This window comes from Morus notabilis, unplaced genomic scaffold, assembly GCF_000414095.1.
Source record: "Morus notabilis unplaced genomic scaffold, ASM41409v2 Scaffold457, whole genome shotgun sequence".
In the NCBI taxonomy this organism is placed as follows: Eukaryota; Viridiplantae; Streptophyta; class Magnoliopsida; order Rosales; family Moraceae; genus Morus; species Morus notabilis.
Window position 1 is genome coordinate 321,056 of NW_010357333.1, and position 22,430 is coordinate 343,485.

At 32.4% G+C, this 22,430-nt stretch overlaps 2 protein-coding genes across 2 annotated transcripts; one reads left to right on the plus strand and one right to left on the minus strand.

The window, feature by feature from the left end:
• Positions 1–1,942: 1,942 nt before the first annotated feature.
• On the minus strand, positions 1,943–3,877 carry LOC21397967 (oxygen-evolving enhancer protein 3-2, chloroplastic). Its single transcript, XM_010089797.2, has 3 exons — positions 3,461–3,877; positions 2,329–2,624; positions 1,943–2,196 (listed from the first exon to the last, which is right to left on the minus strand). Exons 1-3 carry the CDS (start codon positions 3,762–3,764, stop codon positions 2,098–2,100), a joined length of 699 nt encoding a protein of 232 aa, XP_010088099.1. The 5' UTR covers positions 3,765–3,877; the 3' UTR covers positions 1,943–2,097.
• A 12,707-nt stretch (positions 3,878–16,584) lies between these two features.
• On the plus strand, positions 16,585–21,652 carry LOC21397968 (kinesin-like protein KIN-14C). Its single transcript, XM_024169152.1, has 17 exons — positions 16,585–16,828; positions 17,135–17,386; positions 17,497–17,641; positions 17,743–17,852; positions 17,956–18,075; positions 18,208–18,411; positions 18,534–18,743; positions 18,821–18,895; positions 19,003–19,149; positions 19,249–19,387; positions 19,561–19,670; positions 19,772–19,933; positions 20,004–20,224; positions 20,589–20,670; positions 20,773–20,877; positions 21,006–21,110; positions 21,210–21,652. The coding sequence occupies exons 1-17, from the start codon at positions 16,784–16,786 to the stop codon at positions 21,387–21,389; spliced, it is 2,412 nt and encodes an 803-aa protein (XP_024024920.1). The 5' UTR covers positions 16,585–16,783; the 3' UTR covers positions 21,390–21,652.
• The last annotated feature ends 778 nt before the right edge of the window (positions 21,653–22,430 follow it).

Here is a 22,430-nt window from a genome sequence, read left to right on the forward strand (position 1 = left end):
CTTTGGTCCATCTTTTATTGGGAAAACAAAAGAAGTGATTTTGTTTCTTGCTGCTTCATGTTGAATTTGGTTATCTCTAAATAGGACTAAATTAAAAGCGTTTTAAGAAGTTCGTTGAACCAAGAAACTAAATTTCCGAAATAGTCACAGGTGATTAAGTTATACATTAAAATTTAACACATTGGCATTCATATGTATATACTGTCATTTCCTCAAATGTGTCATCTTTTTTCTTTCTCATTTACTTGTTTTATGGAACTTCTCAGTTGTTGTAGTTTATGTTACTCGTGTCCTTAATTATTCAGGGCGTTGTAGTTTTTAAAGTTTCTGCAGCATTTGTTGTTGTTGTTTCAATTTTGTCGTCGCTCGGATATTTTGAATTGCTGTGTTTTAGCGCTTTTTATTATTAAAAAGAAAGAAAGAAATTTCATGCAAGTGTTGTTTTCTCTGTCTCTGTGATTATATATATATATATATATATATATATATATTTCCGTGGTTCTAAAAAGGTGTGTTTTTTTCGTAGTCGTTTTGTAAATCTCTCTCGTCGGGTATGCTCAATTTTGTTGTCATTTTATATTTTATGTCGTTTACTTGCAGCTGTCGTTTTTTCGTTGTACGTCGTTTTCAGATATTATCTTCTTTGATTGCTGTCCTTTTAATATGACTTTTCATAATCTAGTTAATCGTTTTTTTTAGTTACGAGAGAAAAATATTTTACTAATAAAATTAAATTTAAATTTTTATAAAAAAAATACTATAATAATATGCCTCGAGTCCTGAAAATAAACAGGCCTTAATATTATGTTTTACTTTTACATTTCGCCCTTCCTACCCGTAGTTGTTTTCTAAAAGATGTTGTATAGTTATTCGGTCATTTCTCGTTTTTTATATTTCATGTCGTTTTGTGATTGCTGTCGTTCTAAAGTTGTTTTTCTTGATGTCGTTCTTAAAATCTTTGTGGGCTTTTCCTTTTTCCTTCAATTATGTCTTTTACTTGTGGACGTCGTTTTCATGTCATACGTGGTTTTGCAGACATATTATTGCCGTTTTCAGTGCTAGCTGTTAGTACTGTTGGCTTTACTTGTTAGGATTTTATATCTCATTCTGTCAATTTTTCCTCGTCATTTCAAAAGTTCTTGCGTCATTTTTTGTTGTTACCGTTTTTGAGTTTCTGTCGTTTGCTGGTTTCATTAATGAAGTTCTATGCTACTTTCAATGTATATTTGTAGTATCATTATATCTTGTCGCTTTTTCGCATTGGTGTCGTTTTTTCGTTACTGTATTCTTAATGAAAATGTGTCTTACTAATTGCTGTCGTTTGATTTCTGTTTTTAAAAAATGAGCTGCTACCACAACTATGATTACAAACAGCACCATCTTTTCCTTTCTTTTTTTCCCCTCCCCCAAAGCGCCAATTCATTAAAATCAAGTGCAATCTATAAATGAGACACTCCAAATTAATAAAGAGCAGAAATAGGTGAATTGACTGCCCTTCATATGTGACCTATGGTATGCAGTAATCTTGGGGTGGAAATAGGAATCTGAAATCTGAAAGATTATTATGTTTGATATAAGAATTGTAATTTTAAGATTCCCATTAATGTGAGATTTCTTAAAAGGCACTTCAAAATCATAAATACTGGCTTAGCCACTTTGAAGAAGCTTGTGAATGGGGTCTTTTCTTACAGATTTTGGCAATATTGACAGTTAAAAGAAAGCTACTAAAGTTGATCAGGAACCTATCACTCTATTCTCTTTACAAATAAATATGATCAACTTGTGTCAATAATGGATGAAAAATAAACTTTATGCTCTTAGATGGAAGCATTCTCTTTGTGATCTTAGTAAATAACTAAACACATCTTATGTCATATGTCAACGTTTAATATACTAATTATTGTAATGTACTAATTGAATCCTAAAAATTGGAGCTTAATCAAGGTTCAAGGTCTAGTTCTGGCACGCGAATTAGAGGAAGAAATCACAAACTGAAACATACAGAAAGAGTCATTTCCGACTAGATTCCCTTTTAAACAACATACAAATTAACAAAATGTCATACACAAGATTACATTAACATACATTTAACTCCTCTTAACCAAGCTTGGAAAGAACAGAATTGAGGGTAGATACAGCCTCGGCGTAGTACTTCTCTGCTTCAGGGCTGCTCTTGATCTTTGCAGCATGATCCAGCTGTTAAATGGACAAAACCAAAAAGGAAAAAAGAATAAGATAGCAATAATATTTACAAAAGAAAAGAAAAGCAAAGCAAAATGTATTTTGATTTGTGATCAGTGACTGAAAAACGTTTGTGAATAATCTTACATTGCTGATGTCTTGGAAGAGCTTTCCGGTAAGTTCCTTGAGGGACTTCTTCTCATCTTTGGGCTTGGAAGAGATGACAGTGTTGAGATCGTAGCGAAGGTACTCGGCCTTGAGTCTCAGATCGTTCTGGACATAGGGCCAAGCCTTCTTGTCAATCAATTCCTTTACACCAACAATGTCCTTGGCTGATTCCTTCGCCCTCTGCGCTGCCTCAGCCGGGGTCAGTGGCTGCAGGAAGAACCTCTCCTTCAGCGGCAGGTTAAGGTCTCTCGGCTCGTCAGAGTTCAAGGTTCCAGCTGCCCAACACAAATTTTTGTTGTCATTAAACTCCTCAACTGTGACTCAAGTTGGACCTCATTAAACTAATCATGTTGCAACTATTACACTTATGTACCATTACCTAAAATTCTTTAAGTTAAATTTATAATTTTATCATACTCGTGACTTCTTAGAATTTTATGACACCCATTTAAACACTGTATTGTTACATGTATACATGTGATTCAGAAAATGAGGTAACAAAACAAAAGTTCAATAGATAATATGATTCGAATTACAACATACCAAATCAAGAACAATGTAAATCATGAATGAAAAATGGTATCCATCCCCATAGAATACATCCCATCACTCACAAAAGATGGGTCCCACTTACCTACCTAATGTGACCCACTATATATGTAACGGGATGAATAAGGTTCGAATTTAGAATTCGAATTTTATTACAGTAAAAAACTCTTAGAAACAGTCACATTTAACTTTTTTACTACAGTAAAAAATTCTCACGTAAAATCACATTTCAACACGAATTAAAAACTCAAATTAACAAATTAAACGGGTCCTAAAAGTACTCATTTACTCATCATGAATTGACTTGAATAATTTATTAAATATTTATTTGAAAAAAAAAGTACACCTGAGTTTATTACTAGGAATTTATGAGATCATATGAGAATTTGTCAAAGTTCAGCCCACATTCACAATCTCATATAAAAGAAATATATATATATATATATATATATATTGTTTAGGATAAAAGAAATAAGTTAATTTGTTCATATTTGCTAATTCAACAAAACTTTTGCTTAATTAGTTCCATAGAATGCCACAGAAGGATGGATGATCAACTTACGTAATCCACCGGAGGGAGGGGGAGGTGGCCCGACTTTGATGGACTTGGCCTCGGCAAGCACAACCTGAGCGAAGGACCCAGCAGCCAATCCTGCGGCGACAAGGCCCAGCATAGCCCGACGGCCGGTGGTCTCGGGCTCAGTGGACCCTTGTTGGGCCCTGACAGTGAACCCGGGCCTGTTGACCGAAACTCGGATTCCGCCCGCGACGTTCAAGCGGGTCGAACCGCTTAGCTGGAGGCTGCCTTCCAAAACTGCCTGCGAAGAGCCATGTAGACCCGCCATTGAAGCCATAGCGTGTGCCATTTCCCCAGCCTCCTCCTAATTCCTTTTCTTTCTTTCTCTCTCTCTCTGATTGGTTGCCAAGTGAGAAATGTGGAAAATATATTTTTTTGGTGGCTACGTGTTTTGTGATGTAGAGTGATTTTGGGCTCTTGCCTTATCTGCCATTTTTCTACTTGGATAAGCCGGGATATGGCTTCGACCAACTGGAACTCGACACGTGTCTTCAATGAGTTTTGAACTTGACAATTGGATATTGTTGCAGAGAGGGGTCTTGTGGCGATTGACACGTGGACTTATGAGATTACGATTCTGTGTTATAAAAGTTCTTGTTTATTTTATTAATTTCAATTTTTAATTTTAATTTTATTATAATTAAAAACTCTCATAATAAATTATTATTAATTTTTTCTTCTATAATAAAAATTTTTCACATAAAATTATATTTTAATTTAAATTAAAAACTCGAATGAGGCTAAAGTCTCTCAATTCTACTAAGAGTGACAGACTATTGTTGTCTTTGAGTGGAACTGTGGAAGTGATGAGGCCCTTCTAATTAAGTTTTCATTTCCGCAGCACATTTATGATGTAACATTTTGTTTAGGAATAAAATCATTTTAGTACTTTATGTTATAATAAAATATGGCTTTAATAATCTGTTTTTTTTATAATATTAAAGTGATAAATGATAATTTTAAAAATATTTTTTTGATATCTTAAAGTTAATATTTGAGATGTCAAATGAGGTTAATACCTTTCTATTTAATTAATCAAAAACTAATACATATAGAAAAAAATCATGTCTTTTATTTTGTTGTTTTTTTACATATTTTAATGTTTAAAAATATTTTTAGATTTTTCTAAAAAATTACTAATTTATATTTAATTGATAAGAATGGTAGTTTGAAAATTGTGGTTGTGTTTGGAACTTTGGAGTTGTTTTTGTTTTTGTTTTTCATATTTTTCGAGAAAGAAAAAATGAAAACAAGACAGAAACGACATTTGACACAATTGAAGACAAAAAACGGAAATGAAAATGATTTTTAGTATAAAATGAGAAAGAAATGAAAAACGACTTTTAGTCATTTTTCATTTTTTGTTTCCATTTTCTCCTCTCTCGAGCAAAGAGAGAGGGACATTAATGAAATTTTTTATACTGAAAATAATCTTTTGATAAAACTACCAAACGCATTTTCAAAAATGATTTCTGTCTGAGATTGAAAACGTTTTCATTTCTAATTTCATACAAAAAATAAAATCATTTTAGAACGAGTTCCAAACGCACTTGTATGTCCTAAAAATTAGTTTTAGGATATCAAGAATATATTTTAAAAAATATCAATGTATTATTAAAAAATATAAGATACTAAGAGAATGTTTCACTATAATAAAAAATACCAAAATAAGTTTGTAACTTTTACTTATTTTAAGATCGAAAGAACTCTAATAACCGTGAAAATTTTACAAAGGTCCTGAAAATGAAAATAGAAAATGAAAATAGAAAATGACCATATATCCATTTCAAAAGAAAAAAGATTATGTAAAGTAAAAGTATAAAGAGCATAAGATTGAACCTATTTTTGCACAACTACGGATAAATCACGACTTGTTCATTGTGATTAGTGAGTCTGAACATTAGAAGTCCGTTGATAAGAAGATAGAGAATTACCTTCATGATTTATAGGTCTCGTTCATTTCACCGATTCGAATTTAGAATTCGAGTTTTGTTATAGTAAAAAGCTCTCAAAACAGTCACATATAACATTTTTACTACAGTAAAAAATTCTCACAAAAAGTCACATTTCAACTCAAATGAGAAGATAGAGAATTACCTTCACGATTTATAATCTTACACAAAAAAATTTACAGATCTGTTCATTATAAAAAGGGGGCGCTGTTTTCTAGGTGAATTAGAGAGGTAGAGAAAAACACAATTGTAGGTCTCGTTCATTTCACCGATTCGAGTTTAAAATTCGAGTTTTATTACAGTAAAAAGCTTTAAAAACAGTCACATCTAACTTTTTTAATACGGTAAAAAACTCACATAAAGTTACATCTCAATTTGAATTAAAAACTCAAATCAACGAACTAAACGACTCTTTAAATGTGTGCATTTTTCTCTTATAGTTTCTTTTTGATCATGATAAAAAATTATAATGGCTGAAGGAGAACCGAGTCTCACCGTTGACGTCATTTTCTTTGGCCAATTTTGATCTTAATCAATCAGTCCTCCCTTCCTCTCCATCGATCCTCAATTTCAATATATGAAATCAATAGTGTCGATCGGTGACTGAATGGACGAAAACAATCAACTACCTCTAATGAACAACCGTAATTGCAGAGGGTGGAATGTTACTTATACTCATGTGTAATTATTAAAGGGTTAAGTCCCGTTCATTTCACCGATTCGAATTTAGAATTTAAATTTTACTACAGTAAAAAGTTTTACAAAAAGTCACAATTTTTTTACTACAGTAAAAAATTCTCACATAAAATCACATCTCAACTCGAATTAAAAACTCAAATTAGCGAACTAAACAGACCCTTAGACAAGTTAGGGTACATTGACATTTTTTTTTATACATTTCTTTTAATATTAATAAATTATCTATTAATAAAATTATTTTTAAAGACAATAATATTTTTAAAAAAATACTCATTACACACCCCACTATTAAAAAGAAATTGAATAAACAAAGAAATTGCAAAATTGGGATGTGAATGAAAGTCGCTCCTCCAACTCCATATCATGATTTGCAACAACTATGGTCATGGATTAAGAGATCGTGAGTGTTCAACCAATCTCACGTGTATGCAACAATAGCCCTCTAATTTTCCTTTGAAAATACTTAGTTTTCCCCTAAAAAAAAGGAAATACATAGCTTTAATTATGTAAATACTAGCCTTATCCCCGCGTGTTGCAGCGGTAAGAATTTTATATTATGTAAAGAGCTAATAATTTTTATAGAAGAATATTAATTTATATATACATATCTATACATGAACATGTCTTCATGATGTTATTATAAGATGTTATTTATAATGCATTTGGGTTTCAGGTCTTCTTTTTTCTTTTCCTCTCCTTTTTTTTTAGTTGCAAAACATAAATTTGGAAAAAAATTAGAAGAAGATGATCACAGGATCCAATATCAATAGCAGACATTTAATAAAATCTAGACAATAGTTATTAACCGTACCTGCAATGCTATCAACACTATTAAAACACTGCCTTAAGGGAGTAGCAGCCAAGCAAAAACATGTGAAAAGCACATGACTTAAAAAAACTGTGCAATAAATTGATATGTGCATTTTTTTATGTTTGAGACAAACTGAATAATATTCATATATGCATCTTTATACGTCTATAATGAACTAAATAATATTAAAAATTTATGTGACAACAAAAGTTTAAAATTTACACTGCTATATAAAATTATGTAGAAAATTAAATAATAAGATACAAATGTGAATAAATTAAATTTATCAACGAAAGCTACATTAGTGAATGAATTAGCATATGCATCTGCGTATTTTGAGCTTCTTTCATCGTAAATGAGCAAAGAAATTAAAAATCATCTGTAATAAGACGTCGCTGCACAAAGTTTATAAATAAAATGAAGAGTAGGAACATGACATGTATCAAAATGTGAATGAATTAGCAAGCAAATAAATGCGAAACATAAAGTATGAAAAGTAGTTAGTAAAGTTGATAATATGTGAATAAATATGATCCTTGTACAATAATGGTGGCTTAGATATGAAATATCTTCATCAACGTAAGATAAATAAATCAATTTATATAGCAAGTGAAAGAACCGGAAACAATGAGGAAATAAAGAGATAGGTGGTCAGTATAATCTAATGCCGTAGCAAATTAAGGAAAGTAGGGAAGTGAAGAGCAAATAAAGTAGATAAGAAGCTAAGTACAAAAGAGTCTAAACTGCAGTATTGCAAAAAGATTACTGTTTAGATAGTCTAAAAGAGGAAGAAAGGACTAACGTTAGTAAAATAATATAGCTTGCAATGCATATTTTGTAACAAAGCACAGTTAAAACGAATAAACAGAATAAAATTGCAAAGTGGGTTGTCAAGGCAACATCACTGGGAAAAAAATGGAAGTGAACCAAGTGCGAATGATTTCTGAATGAGACGACAATACAAAAAAAGGTAGAGGTATTGGAATAAACAAAGAGGAAAACAAATAGATTGTTAATAAATTTAAATTATAGTAGGAAATAGGGAAGGAAATGACATTGAAATAAGTAAAAGAAGAGAACAAAGAGATTGTCAATAGACTTAAGTGAGAAAAGGTGGGTAGAGCAAGAATAAAGAGAGTGATGATATATTAATAGCGGGATTTGGACACAATTTTTATATACAAATAAAATTCATATAGAAATGAATAAATAAATATAAATTTTCATGTCCTATAGTTGTTTTCTTCTCTATAGATGAACAAATAAATTAAAAGTCTTCAATAAAACTTGGTCATATATATTTTATAGGAGGAAAAGAAAGGAAATTAAAAATAGTGGAAAAATGTATATAAATAAATACGTAAATAAACCTATAAATTAAAGAAGGAAAAAATTCAGAGGAAAAGTATAAAAGGAAAAGTAATTTATATATATATATGTGTGTAAATAAATATGTACAATATAGTAGCATAAATTTGTTTACATTATACAAAGGCACAAATATTGCTGCAATATTATATCTATCATATTAGTTGTAACACATATTCTAAGTAATGATTTGTAAAAGTAGGATGTTGATTTGTCTAATCACCAGGTGACTTAAACCAAAAAAGGAGAAGTAATGATATATTTTATTTCCTTACATTGTCTTTCTTCCTTTCATGGAGAAAGTAGTTGAAGGAATAAAAATTAATTATAATGACTGGATCAAAGCATGACAAAGGAAGAAAAAGAAAAAAAAATGAAGATGGCAGAAAAGATAGAGGTTGAGAAAGAAGAATATGTTAACATTCTACATTCCTAAAATGATTGAGAAGCTGACCACATAGACAAAGGAAGGCATAAAAAACAGAAACAAAAGTGTTCATATACAACTGAAAATATAAAAAGATTTTAACTATAATGACTAGATTAGAGGAAGACAAAGGAGGAAAAAGAAAAAAATGAAGATGGCAGAAAAGATAGAAGTTGAGAAAGGAGGAGCTGTTAACATTCTACATTGCTAAAATGATTGAGAAGCCCACGACAAAGACAAAGGGAAGGATAAAAAGACAGACACAAAAGTGTCCATGTATGACTCAAAGTATAAGAACACTAAAATACCTAGCACCCACACATAGAAGAAGGAAATGAAAAGGGCAAAGCCGTCACTCCACCATGCAATCAGTCATTAAATGAATCACTCCACTATATAGGGAAGAGTAAAATATATGCAGATGAACAGTGAACGGAAGCTCTCCTTTAGTATATGGAATAGTAATAATAATGATTTGTAAATTTTTTTGAGCGAGACAGAGGCATGAAAAAGGGAAGACAATTGGAATAGAAAAGGAGAAGCAAGAAAAAGTAAATTGGAACTTGAAGGCAAGGCAAAGAACGAAGATATAGGTTGAGTAAAAACTAAAGTAGGAAAGACATAGCCACAGCATTTTTTGAACAAATCAAACAAACTTTAATACATGAAAATTGAGTATGATCATCATCGCCAATATACATATACAAGTTTTTTATGAATTAGGAAATGATAGAGAAAACACTTAATATACCATAATTACCTATTTATGAACGAAAATATTAACTAAAATGTAAGATAAGCTTATATGGATGCAGATAATCCTGAAAAAACCTCACACACTAATAATGTTATAAAAAATTACTCCATCTATCATTAGCAACATTTATTAAAAATGTATGAATAGAAGTTTTTAGGAATACCTCTGCCGTGTAAATAACAGCCCAAATAGGAGAGGCACGCCAACCAAGGCTGAATCTCAAAAAAAGGATAAAGTAATAGGAATGCAAAGCAATAGATGATAGGAAACCTGAAAAAATGGATATAAATAAGTAAGTGAGTGGAAAAGCAAAGAAACAGGAAAGCAAGGAGAATAAAAAGGGCAAAAAAAAGGACCAAGGAAAAAAATAGATATTACAGTATTTTTTATATAATGATATGACTCAGGTACTGAATTTTTCATCAAAGGGTTGGTTTTGAAAAGGAAACATTTTATTAAAATGTTATTTAAAGAAAAATTTACTTAAAAAGATGTGGAAAGGAAACCAATAAGTATAGATAACAATAGGACTAAATTTTAATCAACCTTATAGATTGACACTATCTATCAATACAATGACAAACCGCATACGAGAAAAGATAAAAAGACGTAAATAACCAATATTATCAATGGCATAGCAAATTGATATATTTAGTATCAACAACAATCATCGGAACCATATAGAGAAAAACTTTTATTGATATTTCAATAAGAAAGAATGCAGAGGAAAAGAGAAAGGAGAAAAAAAATAAATGAAAAAAGAAAAAGTGACCAAAAAAAGGGGAAAAGTGCCTAAAAAATTTGTAAAATATAAACATCATAGTATTTTTATACAGGAATCATGGCTCAGGTTTTAAATGTTTTTATCAATGTGTGATGAACAAATAAACTTATATACTTCTAGCCAATTTGTGGCTGCCTACTATGGGCAACTACACAAAGGCATGAATATTAATAAGATATTTGGACCATCACACAGATTATAGTCTGTATGTTTCAAAGAATAACCGGACGGAGTAAGATATAAAGTTGTCCAAGAACTACCAGTGGATGAAAAGGAAAAGAAAAAAAAATAGGGATCCTCTTGCTTATACGAAGTAGAGAGAAAACAAAAATCATGTAAAAGATATAGCTAAAAAAGAAACAGAGGATAGGGAAAATCAGAAGAAACAGGAAGAGAAAACCCAAAGATATTGGAAAGTGCATTATGCACAATGAGAGGAACCTGCCTTGGCAATAGATAATTCCTAGTACATAATTGAAAGTTAAAAGGTAAAACAGAGATGAAAAGGATACAAAATAACTTATTATATGAGTAAATAAATCTCAATTGAATTGGTGAGAGTAAAAATATTAGGGATTTGTAATAACATAACTCATGGAAAAATATCATAGGCAAAGAAAGCAAAGAAAAAAACAAGATTTAATAAAAGGGAACGGCCAAAAATTTTGAATGAAAGAAAGTAGATGAAAAAAAAGTATGGAATGAAAATGATACATCCACAATAATTTTTAGACAAATCATATCAAATTCAACATAGCAAGGTTATTCTTGTTCATCATCGCCATGAGGGAGGAAGAAAGAAAAAATAAGAAGGAAACGAAGGAAAGGAAGGCTGGAAGGAAGAGGGAAGAGATTGGGAGGGCACAGGAAAGGGACGCAGAGTAAAAAAAAAAAGGACATGAAAAAAAATAGAAGCTGAAACTAAAACATTCTAAATAAATTTATATATGTAAGTATGTTACTAAGAAATCAATAAAGTGCAAGTATACATATCAATGCCATTAGAACATAATAAAATACTAAAACCATAAATCAATAGCAATTGTAAAGCAAATAGACAATAGTTAATAATAACATTAGAAAAAAGAAAGTAAAAGCTATTAATAATACCTGAAACGCTGTCAAACTGCTCTAACTATAAGATATGGACCAACCAGAAAGGAACAAAAGCAGTCAAAGGTCGAAGGATAAGCAAACAAAGTAGATAAATATTAAATAACAGGTATAGGAGATGAAGACAGAAACAAGTATCACAAATGTATGTAAGCTGCAATATTGATAAATATTAAATGGAAAAATTAGCATGAACAATAGGTAACTTCTAGTAATATGACATGTAATAAAGCATATTCATCTTACAAAAATTAAGAAACCAAAATTTTTAAAAAAAGTAACAGATTTTTTTACTTCCCTAAATTGCCAAGGATTCTAGATAATTCAAGCTGAGAATGGCGAGGATTCCAGAAAATATACAAAGGAAAAAAAATCACCAAATCATTTAATATGTCCGTAACAAAAGGAGAACAAATCATCAATCCAGCAAAGCAAAGCACAACTATACACAGACCAGATCATCAACACAATAAATGCTGAAAAAAATCAAAAATTACCCATACACGGCATGGAATCAGCCAAGAGAAAATCCACCGACGCAGATAAAGTACATGCACAAAATACTACAACAAAGAAAACAGTAAGGGAAAAAACGCGGGGAAAAAAGGGAAACAAATTAAAAACAATCATAAACAAAGAAATATAGTAGATGAAGCAGCCGAAGAAAAAACCCAATGAAGAAATATATAAATAAGAATAATAGCAACAAATTAAGAACAAAACATATGACCCATTAAATATAAGTAGAAACCAAAACAAAGAACGCAAATCAAACCACCAAAGAAGCAAGAAGCATAAATCAAAAAGACATAAATGAAGAACAGAGGAGAAATAGATCATAAACCGTGAATGGAAACGACAGAAGAATCCAAAAGGGAAAAGGGATAAAATTCCCAGATTTCCACCCAAATCCCAATAATAGAATCAACACTCCAAAACCCCAAAGGATGAGGCGCAACATCCCGGCCAAAACAAAGCGAGAAAGAAGAATCACACGAAGAGGACAAAAAAAAAGAATGAGGGGCCCAATAGCGGCATAGAGCAGAAATGCAAAGAAAGAAATGAGCCTTAGGGCTCCACACGGGCGCAAGGAGGAAAAATCAATGCAACGCAGCAAACAAAAATGAATAGAAAGCGGCAGACCCAAAACAATCGAGAGAAGAAAGAAGCCCTTAGGGCTGCATCCCACACGAAATGCGAACAACCAAGAAAGAGAGCAAATGAAGGGGCAGAGAATATAAGATGCCGTTTGATTCATGAATTAGAATCATGAGATTATAATTATTTTTTATTTATGTGTATTTTTTATGAGAGAAAATATTATAGCGAACTATGAATCATGATTCGAATCAGAGAACGAATCCTCTAACCAAACGGGCTGTAAGAGAATCGAGGGAGAAAGGAAAATAAGAGTTGTAGGGGCTGGGAAATTACCAAAAAGCAAAACCCAAAGGGCCTGTTTGTTTGCGTTTTCATTTTCGTTTTTTATGGTTTTCAAAGCAAAAAAATGAAAACGGGTGTTAAAAACGTGTTTGGTGCAATTTTTTTTAAAAAACAAAACCAAAAACGTTTTTGTCTTTTTGTGGAAATCAGAAAATGAAAAAAAGGTGTTTTCATTTTCTCGTTTTCATTTTCTGTTTTCTGAAAAACGGATTTCACTTTTTTTTTTTTTTCATTTTCTTCCCTCTTTTCTGAAACCGTTTTTGTATTATATATGTTTATTTAATATATTTATTTAATATATTATTATTTAATATATTTAATAATATATTTAATAATATATTTAATAATATTATTTATATTTAATATATTATTATTTAATATATTTAATAATATTATTTAATATATTTAATAATGTTATTTATTTAATATATTATTATTTAATATATTTAATAATATTATTTATATAATATATTTAATAATATTATTTATTTAATATATTATTATTTAATATATTATTACATGTTTTCAAAAATTAAACCACTAAACGCAGTTTCAGTTTTTTTTTAAAACTGAAATCAATCTCTAAATAAAACTACCAAACGCATTTTTAGAAATAATTCAAAAATGAAACTAAAAACGTTTTCATTTTCATTTTCGTACAGAAAATAAAAACGTTTTGGAATCAATTCCAAACGCACCCAAAAAGCCACCGAAAGACCAAAACGCCCTTGCACCAGAAGAAGAAGAGAACAGTAAATCGAGGGTAAAAGCGTCATTTTCACTGTAGAAGAAACAGTAAACTGATCTGTGCAAAACCAAAAAGCCAACGAAAGACCAAAATGCCCTTGCACCAGAAGAAGAAGAGAACAGTAAATCGAGGGTAAAAGCGTCATTTCACTGTAGAAGAAACAGTAAACTATAGAAAAATAGAATTGTGGGTGATTTATTTATAGGGACCTTTTTGAAATTTTAAAAGGATGTAATAAGTAGAATGATGAGTGGTTTAAAAATGTGTGTATAAAAAGTAAAATTGAGAGTGATTTAATTGTAGGGACTTTTTTTTAAATTTTAAGAGATGTATAAGTAAAATGAGAGGTGGTTTAAAAACGTGAGAAAAGTAAAAAAGTGTGACGCACCCTTATAGAAATAGTGCTAGCCTAGATTTGAGTTCGACAAGGGTCTCTGCAATTTCTCCAATGCCAAAAATGCTAAGACGTTTGTGGCCATGTTAAATGAGAGATTAGAGCATGTTATTTTTATTGATTCGAGTTGAAAATTCTAATTTGAGTTAAATTTCTAACTCATATTGGTGTTTTGGAGCAAAAATTATTTGAATTAAAATCTAAAATCAAACTACTCAAATAGTGCAAAAATCTGAATTTATGTCCCCTTAAATTCATAGAATCCGATTAAATGAATAATAATTTATCTTTCTTCTACCTAAATTTGTAAATGTCATAACTTTTTTTGTTTCAATCTCAATAAAAACAGTTTTTTTTTTGGTGTGTTTATGCATTCAAAGCAAATAGACGAACAAAACCTCATTCATATGCTCCATTAAAACATTCCATTGTCATTGACTTTTTGTAAGACAATTACCCAAATACGGATTTAAATTTTATTCCTAGTTCAAATTGCAATTTATTCATGGTTAAGATTTTTCAGTTTTCAAATTACATACAATTCGAACCAACAAACCAAAATGATTCATGTCTGCAACAAGTTGCTGACTAATTTTGTAATCCACAGTTTGATCTTATCCGTCCAATAAAATCTAGAAGGTCTAAACTCTAGAGGAAAAAAAAAAAAGATAATTACTGAACTTATTTTTATGAGTGCATGAGTATGCATTTTTATCTATTATTTCTTGATTAATATTTTTTTAAGTGATATAATTTGTTGACTGATATAGTTTTTTGACATAAAAATATTAATCAAGGGTAATATATAAAAATAATTTGTCAACGAAAGAAAAAGAAGCACGACCCAACTTGTTCCAATGAGAGGGCCAGGCACCTATATTTCTCTCTGTTTAAAAGCTTTATGCAAGAAAATGAATTAGACTACCACCAAACCAATAATGTCTATATTTCTATCTTTTTAAAAGCTATTATATTTCTTCCAAGAAATAATGTCTTAAATAACCACTAAAATCTGCTTTTACAATAAAAAAATCACTGTAGTTATAATTTCGTGACTCAAAAGTAACTTTAATTTCCTTAAAAAAAAAAGAAGTAACTTTATAATAGCCTTCATATCCCTACCCTGAAAAAAAAAAAACAAACTATGTCCCAATTTTTATTTTTTATTTATTTGTTGGCTTTTAACCACTTGCTCTTCTTTGGAAGTTCAAACCTCACACTTTCTTTATATGCTAAGAAAAACCTTTTTTTTTAAACCTGAAAAGCCTTTTTTTTAGGATAACAAACTTCACACTTTTAAAAAATATATATACATTTTTTCATTGGATAAATCAACACTTTCTCATTAGAATGCAAAATACTAACATGGGTTTCCTTTTACTTTCCTTTATATCTATTAGTTTTTTTTCCCAGTAATAAACATAAAATTATAGGAAAAAAACATTAAGGGCACATTTGGTTGGGAGTAATGGAAAAGAAAGAAAAACAATTCTTTTAGTAAAGTCTGTTTCTTATGTTTGGTTGAGAAATTCAAATAAAAAATGTCTTTCTTGGAAAGGTCATTCATCTAATCAAAAGTGAAATTGTAATTCTGAGGCTGGTGGAATCATTTTTTTTCCTAACTACCATTTTCATCTTCTAAACACACTAATCCAAAATCAAAACCCATCCATATCTTTGTCAGATCCAGCCTGAAGTTACGGTGAGACTACATCTCCGACGCTTGTGTCAAGCACTGCCGGGCCGCCACGCCCACGTCCGAAGCCCACGTCAAAAGCCGCCATACATCTTCAAAACTCGCATCCACTGCCAAAGCCCATTTCGAGCGCCGCCAGAGATCGCCAGAATTCTGTCATTCTGGAGCTCTCAAGGCTGCCGGAAGTCATCGGAGCTCGCTTTGAGTGCCTTCGGTGATCCACCGTCAACATTGAAGCTCACAATCAAGCTTGAATCTTTCCATAGTTTTTTTTCTTCTCTCGCTCTTCTTGTTCATGGAAGAAGAAAATTTTGATAGCATAAAATAAATTCCATAGTTTAAGATTAGGTTGCTCAGAGCATTGTATTGATTTTTCAAGTTTGTGATAAAATTTCAACAATACTTTTGAGGAATATATGTTTTTAGATTTAGGTCTTGTTGAGAACAACATATAATGGTTTTTTCAGATTTGGGTTGTTGCTTCACTTTTTTGGTTAAAGATTGTTCATAGGTTCAAGGGTATTTTTCGCAAAACATGATTGATTTCATTCTATTCTAAATTCATTTCATAACTCCAACTAAATAAAAAAATTAATATTTATTTTCGATACATTCCTATTCCATTTTATTCTCATTACCATTATCATTACTATTACTATTCCATGACTACAACTAAACGCACTCTAACAGAATATGGGTGGTTTTTTTCTTAAATTATTTTTTTTTGACATGGTTGTAGAAAGAACATGGGAAGTTACTAGTTAGAACTTCGGATTCTTAATCGTTAAAAACCGGGCCCATGGTATGTACCCGATCCGGCCCAAACACAAAAGGTCCAACGTCTTTCTCCAGGAGCGTTTAGAAGCACCGCCAGATCCAAATTCAAATTTTCTCTCTCTCTCTCTCGCTCTCTCTCTCTAACTTCCTGCTTCTCTCTCCAAAGACAAATCAGATTCAACTTCGAACAAGTTTGTTCGAAAACTCAGATCTCACATTTCTCCTCAGTTTTCTCTTTTTGCTTCACCTCTTAAGTTTTCGATTTTGGCGGCTACCACCGACTATGCGACACTAATTCTCCAGAACTTTTCGCTTCGATTTTGGAGGATTTGAGCAGTAATGGCTTCTCGCAACCAGAATCGAGCCCCTCGGAGTCCCAATGCTGTAAGCCCTAACTTTTCTTCTAAACCTCATTGTGTTTTTCACGGCGAAGATAACTTGAAAGAAGTTCTGGGTCTTTGAATTCGAGTCCTGTCTTGGGTCTCTGAGATTATTGTGATTTGGGGTTAAAATTTTTCTTCCTAGGGTTCCGAGATGTTGCAAAATTGGGATTTTTTTTTCATTATCTATGATGAATTTAGTGAAATGGTGATATAAAATGAAATGGGATTCATTTTTATGAGGGTTGCTAATAATTTTGCTCTTGAATGAATAGTTATATGGTTATTTTGTTTTGGTTTGTGTCTGTAGAAAAAGGAAGGCGTGGATGATGTTCCGTTCGACAAGCGTAGGAGAATAGGAGTGACGAGAGCGCCGGGACAGACGGGCAGTGGGCCGCCTAGGAGACAGCCCTTTTCGTCAGTAAACAACAGACAGGATGCTACAGCTACTGCCGCTGATGCAAACAGTATTGAGTCCGAGAACACGAGTGTCGAGTTCACAAAAGAAGAAGTTGAGGCACTGCTAAATGAGAAGTTGAAAGCAAGCAAATTTGATCACAAGGTTTGCATCTTTCTTAACGAGTTTGCTGCTTTTTTTATTCTTGCAATTAATTCCATGTGAACTCTGTTACAACTATTTTTTTTTTTTAATTCTGTTATTTGATTGGGCAGAAGAAAGCGGAGCAATTGGGTGATCAGAATAAGAGGTTTAAACTTTGTGTTAAATGGTTTCAAAGAGTTGAGGAAAGCAGCCTTCTTGAGCAGGAAAAGCTTCACAATGCATTGGAATGTAGTGAAAAGAAATGCCTTGATACTGGTAAGTTCTTATTCTCAAATCTTTACTCGTGTGCTCTATCACGTTTTTGATATATTATTTCCTCTAGAAAGGAATTTTATGTGACATTTGTATTATTGCAGAGTTGGAGTTGAAGAACAAGGTAGAGGAGATGAACCAAATTAATTTGGAGTTGCAGAAAACTATTGCTACGTTGGAAGAGAAGCTAGCAAAGGAAGAGTCTGATAAGTTGGTAAGTTTGTCAGTCCAAGAATATAAATAATTTACCTGATCAAGTGGCATGCCCTTTTGATTCTTATCTGTCTGGTTTCCCTTTTGTTTTGTTTGACGGCTAGGACGCAATCAATTGTCATAGAAGAGAAAAGGAGGCAAGGGATGGTGCTGAAAAGTTGCAAGCTTCTCTTTCAGACGCTCTTGAAAAAGTAAAGCAAGAGAAACTAATTGCTGATCAGAGGGTAATATAAAGATTTTGTTTTGATCTCTCTCATTTGTGTCTTAATTTCAGCAATTTTTTATTTTATTTTATTTTATTTTACCTTTGCATTTGCATATTTTGCTAAATGGTTATTTTATTTCTGATTCTTCAGGTTTCCACAAGTGAAGATTTGTACAATCGAGCCCAAGAGTATAACAAGAGTCTTCAACAGTACAACAGCAAGCTCCAAACAGATCTTGAAACGGCCAGTGAGTCTCTTAAACGAGTAGAAATGGAGAAACTGACCATTGTGGAAAACCTTAGCACTTTAAGGGGTCACTATAAATCATTGCAAGATCAGTTGAGTTCCATTAAGGTAAATGCCTCTTTGATTTCCTTTGTGGTCATTTGCTTGGACCTGGTATTTATGTTATTGTCACTACAATCACTTGATTTTGGACGTGGCTTAAACGTTTTTTGTGTATGGTTTTGTTGCAGGCTTCCCAAGATGATGCCATAAAGCAAAAAGATACGTTGCTAAATGAATTGAAATGCCTTCGAGGAGAGCTGCAACAAGTGAGAGATGACCGTGATCACCGAGCTTCACAAGTGCAAGCTTTGACTTCTGAAATGGAGAAACACAAAGAGGTTTATGGGAAGTCACATGCAGTGTTAGATGACTTAACAATGAAAACAAATGCGTTGGAGGTTGGTTTATTTTCGTCTTTATATCTTGTACATTCCTTCTTAAAAAGTTTCATAAGTTGCCTCTCTTCTTTTTCCAGGATGTATGTTCATCACAAAGGGAGCGAATACGTCTACTTGAGCATCAACTAGCTGCTGCAAATGAAAAATTGAAGGTAACACCTATGCTGTAGTTGGTTCTTGACTTGAAAAATGTGCCCATGGCACATAAGATATTTACATACAAAAAAACATTTATAATTTGATTATTCTATTCATTTAGATGGCGGATTTATCAGCTTCAGAAACAAGGGCAGAATTTGAAGAGCAGAAGAGAATTTTGAGTGAGCTACAAGACCGCCTTGCAGATGTTGAGTTCCAAGTAGTTGAAGGAGAAAAGTTGAGAAAGAAGCTGCACAACACCATTCTGGTAGCTTCACTAACTCTGTTGAATTTCAGGAATGTTTTAGTGTTAATAGATTGTTTGTAATAACAGTGGCTAAAGATAATAAATTGTTTGTAACAACAGGAGCTTAAAGGAAATATTAGAGTCTTCTGTCGGGTGCGGCCTTTGTTGCCGGATGAAAGTGCTGGATCAGAAAACCCTGTCATTTCTTATCCTACGTCAACAGAAGCTCTTGGAAGGGGTATTGACGTGTTACAAAGTGGTATGGACCTGATTTTCTTTCCTTCCAACCTTTTTTCCCAAATTTTCTGGTAGTTATATATTTATATATATATATATATATATATGTCTATCTTGAGAACTTGAAATGAGAATCACATCCCTAAAGGTTAACTCAACTTCTTCTTCTTCCTTTTTTTTTTTTTTGGTCTGCAGGGCAGAAATATCCTTTTACTTTTGACAAAGTATTTAACCAGGACGCGTCTCAAGAAGATGTTTTTGTAGAAATATCACAGCTGGTACAGAGTGCGCTTGATGGCTACAGGGTGACTTTCTTTTTTTCCTTTACTGAGCGGCCATGAGATAAATTAGTTGCAGTTTAACGTGTCTGTTAATAAATAAAGAATACTGGTGATTTTTCTTTTAGGTTTGCATCTTTGCCTACGGTCAAACAGGGTCTGGCAAAACCTTTACCATGATGGGTAGACCAGAAACCCCAGAGCAGAAAGGGCTAATACCACGCTCATTAGAACAAATATTTCAAACTAGTCAGGCTCTTCAATCCCAAGGCTGGAAATACAAGATGCAGGTAGCAAATGTTGTTTTTCATCTTTTTACATTTGCTGATCATGCTTCTTATCCATAAAACTTTGGTGCAGGCCTCAATGCTAGAGATATACAACGAAACAATTCGTGATTTGTTATCAACAAGCAGGTCAAGTAATGCAGATATGATGAGGACTGAAAGTGGGGTTCTCGGAAAGCAGTTTACAATTAAACATGATGCAAATGGAAATACTCATGTTTCAGATCTCACCATTGTTGATGTTTGTAGCCTAAAAGAGGTCTCCTCTCTTCTACATCAGGCGGCACAGAGCAGGTATAGTAAGCTTTCCACCTAGTCCTATCTTGTAACATATTCTTGCCTTTAGTGTTGATAGCATTAGGAAGCTCCATATGTTTTGGCATCAGGCATGCTGGTTTTTGCTTTGTTTTTCCCTTACAAATTCTGCTTTGCTCTTAAATAATACTTTCTCTGGAGATGGGAACATACAGGTTAAACTTCTAGAGTAAAAAATCTTCAATCTTTGTCTCATCTAGATTTTATCATACATTTTAGAGGAAGAAAGAGTATGGATTTTTATTTTTGACTTCAATTCACCCCTTACTTCCCAGATCCCCCTAGAGTTTCCTTTTGACTAACAAATTTTTAACGTCATTTTTATTGCCATTTGGAACGTCAGGTCTGTTGGCAGGACACAAATGAATGAGCAGTCATCAAGGAGTCATTTTGTGTTCACGCTGCGTATATCCGGCGTAAATGAGGTTTGTTGCAATGTTGCAGTGACATTTGTGCACTTAGCTTTCTCTTTTTTCACGTTTTGTTTTGCATATAAATATCCATTGACAAATGTTATGCTTTGGCAGGGTACTGAACAACAAGTTCAGGGGGTCTTAAACCTTATTGACCTTGCTGGAAGTGAGCGGCTCTCGAGGAGTGGTGCAACTGGAGACCGTTTAAAGGAAACACAGGTAGTTAGTTAAATTTTTTAGTTTCCTTTCTAATTTATGATCTTTTGTAGTTTCCTTTCTAATTTATGACCCTTATGGTATCTATTCTCACAAGATGATTTTGGTAATTTCTTTTCTCAAAATTTCAGGCCATCAATAAAAGTTTGGCATGTTTGAGTGATGTTATATTTGCTTTAGCAAAAAAGGAGGACCATGTACCTTTCAGGAACTCAAAGCTAACATATCTTCTTCAGGTATAGACTTATGGTCAGTTTTCCTCGTTTCATCAATGTATTAAACCTCGCTGCTTAAATATTGTCTGGTGCTAACTATTAATTTCAATGTGTGAACAGCCTTGTCTAGGGGGAGATTCCAAGACATTGATGTTCGTAAATTTATCCCCAGATCCATCTTCAATTGGCGAATCACTCTGTTCGCTTCGATTTGCAGCAAGGGTCAATGCCTGCGAAATTGGGATTCCGCGCCGACAAACAACCATGCGGATCACTGAATCTCGCTTGAGCTGTGGATGAAACGTAACCCAGTGTCTCTTGTATTTGCCATGCTTTTGTAGAATGAAATGACAATAGGGTCTTGTGTCCCACCATTTGTTTGTAGATGCTCATTTTAAGCTACTAATTTGTACGTGTAAAATTTGTACTGATGTTAGGAATTCTGGGATTCCTGTGTCAGTATAAACTTATTCCTTTGATTAACAATCATTGAATTAATATTAAATTTCATAGCGGGATGTGTTATCGTATGATGTATCCACGCTATAGGAGTCTTGGGACTTATCAATATAACAGAATAGTTCGTAATTTAAATGCTTGGAAATTCTTCACGACTTTTACATGAATCAATCTATACTGCACAAATAAAAGGGTAAATTTTTTGGACGTTTCGTTATCGTTCTGCCCATTTTTTACTTTTACCTTTTTACGCTTGTTCTTGTTGGTATAATCTGAACTACAATAAGTAGATCGTTTAGAACATTCATGGAGTTTTTTCTCTTGGAACAACGATTATGTATGTTATTTTTTGGCGCTTAGTGGTGTCCGTCTATATCCCAAAACGGTGTTCTGTTCAACTGTCAGTTATCGTGTTCAATTAAGGACGGTAGAGTTAATAGTAGAAGGAAATAAATTATTGAAGGGATTTTAGAGTTGGAAAAGGGAATAGTTTTTTGGTAATGAGGAAATCAGGAAGGAAAGAAGTAGAAAATCTATCAGGTCCGCCATATTTAAATCCTTTCAATTTTGAAAAGAAAACGTAAGAAAAAGAAAAAAAAAAAAAAAAAGGTATAGATAATTATCTTGCCCTTAATTACACTTCATTCACCCATTTTACATAAAGGGTGTAATGGTAAAATGGTAAAATGCTATACAGACAACTTCTCTCATTTTTTCCCTTCTACCAAACACGATGAAAACAAAACTCTTTCGTTCCTTTTTATTTTCCTTATTTGGGTTTTATCCTCTCCTTCCTTTATATTGTATATTTCCTCTTACCAAATATCATGGAAGGCATTCTTTGATTTGTCCAAATTAAACACTTTCTCGTCAACATAACAT

What these genes read in the sequence shown, in the direction of transcription:
- LOC21397967 (XM_010089797.2), bottom strand. Translation starts at nt 3,764, where the DNA reads ATGGCACACGCTATGGCTTCAATGGCGGGTCTACATGGCTCTTCGCAG. An exon ending in CCCTCCCTCCGGTGGATTAC is followed by an intron (nt 2,625 to 3,460) that starts GTAAGTTGATCA and finishes TGTGTTGGGCAG; the next exon opens with CTGGAACCTTGAACTCTGAC. An exon ending in TCTTCCAAGACATCAGCAAT is followed by an intron (nt 2,197 to 2,328) that starts GTAAGATTATTC and finishes TCCATTTAACAG; the next exon opens with CTGGATCATGCTGCAAAGAT.
- LOC21397968 (XM_024169152.1), top strand. Translation starts at nt 16,784, where the DNA reads ATGGCTTCTCGCAACCAGAATCGAGCCCCTCGGAGTCCCAATGCT. An exon ending in CTGCAAATGAAAAATTGAAG is followed by an intron (nt 18,896 to 19,002) that starts GTAACACCTATG and finishes CTATTCATTTAG; the next exon opens with ATGGCGGATTTATCAGCTTC. An exon ending in GTATATCCGGCGTAAATGAG is followed by an intron (nt 20,671 to 20,772) that starts GTTTGTTGCAAT and finishes ATGCTTTGGCAG; the next exon opens with GGTACTGAACAACAAGTTCA.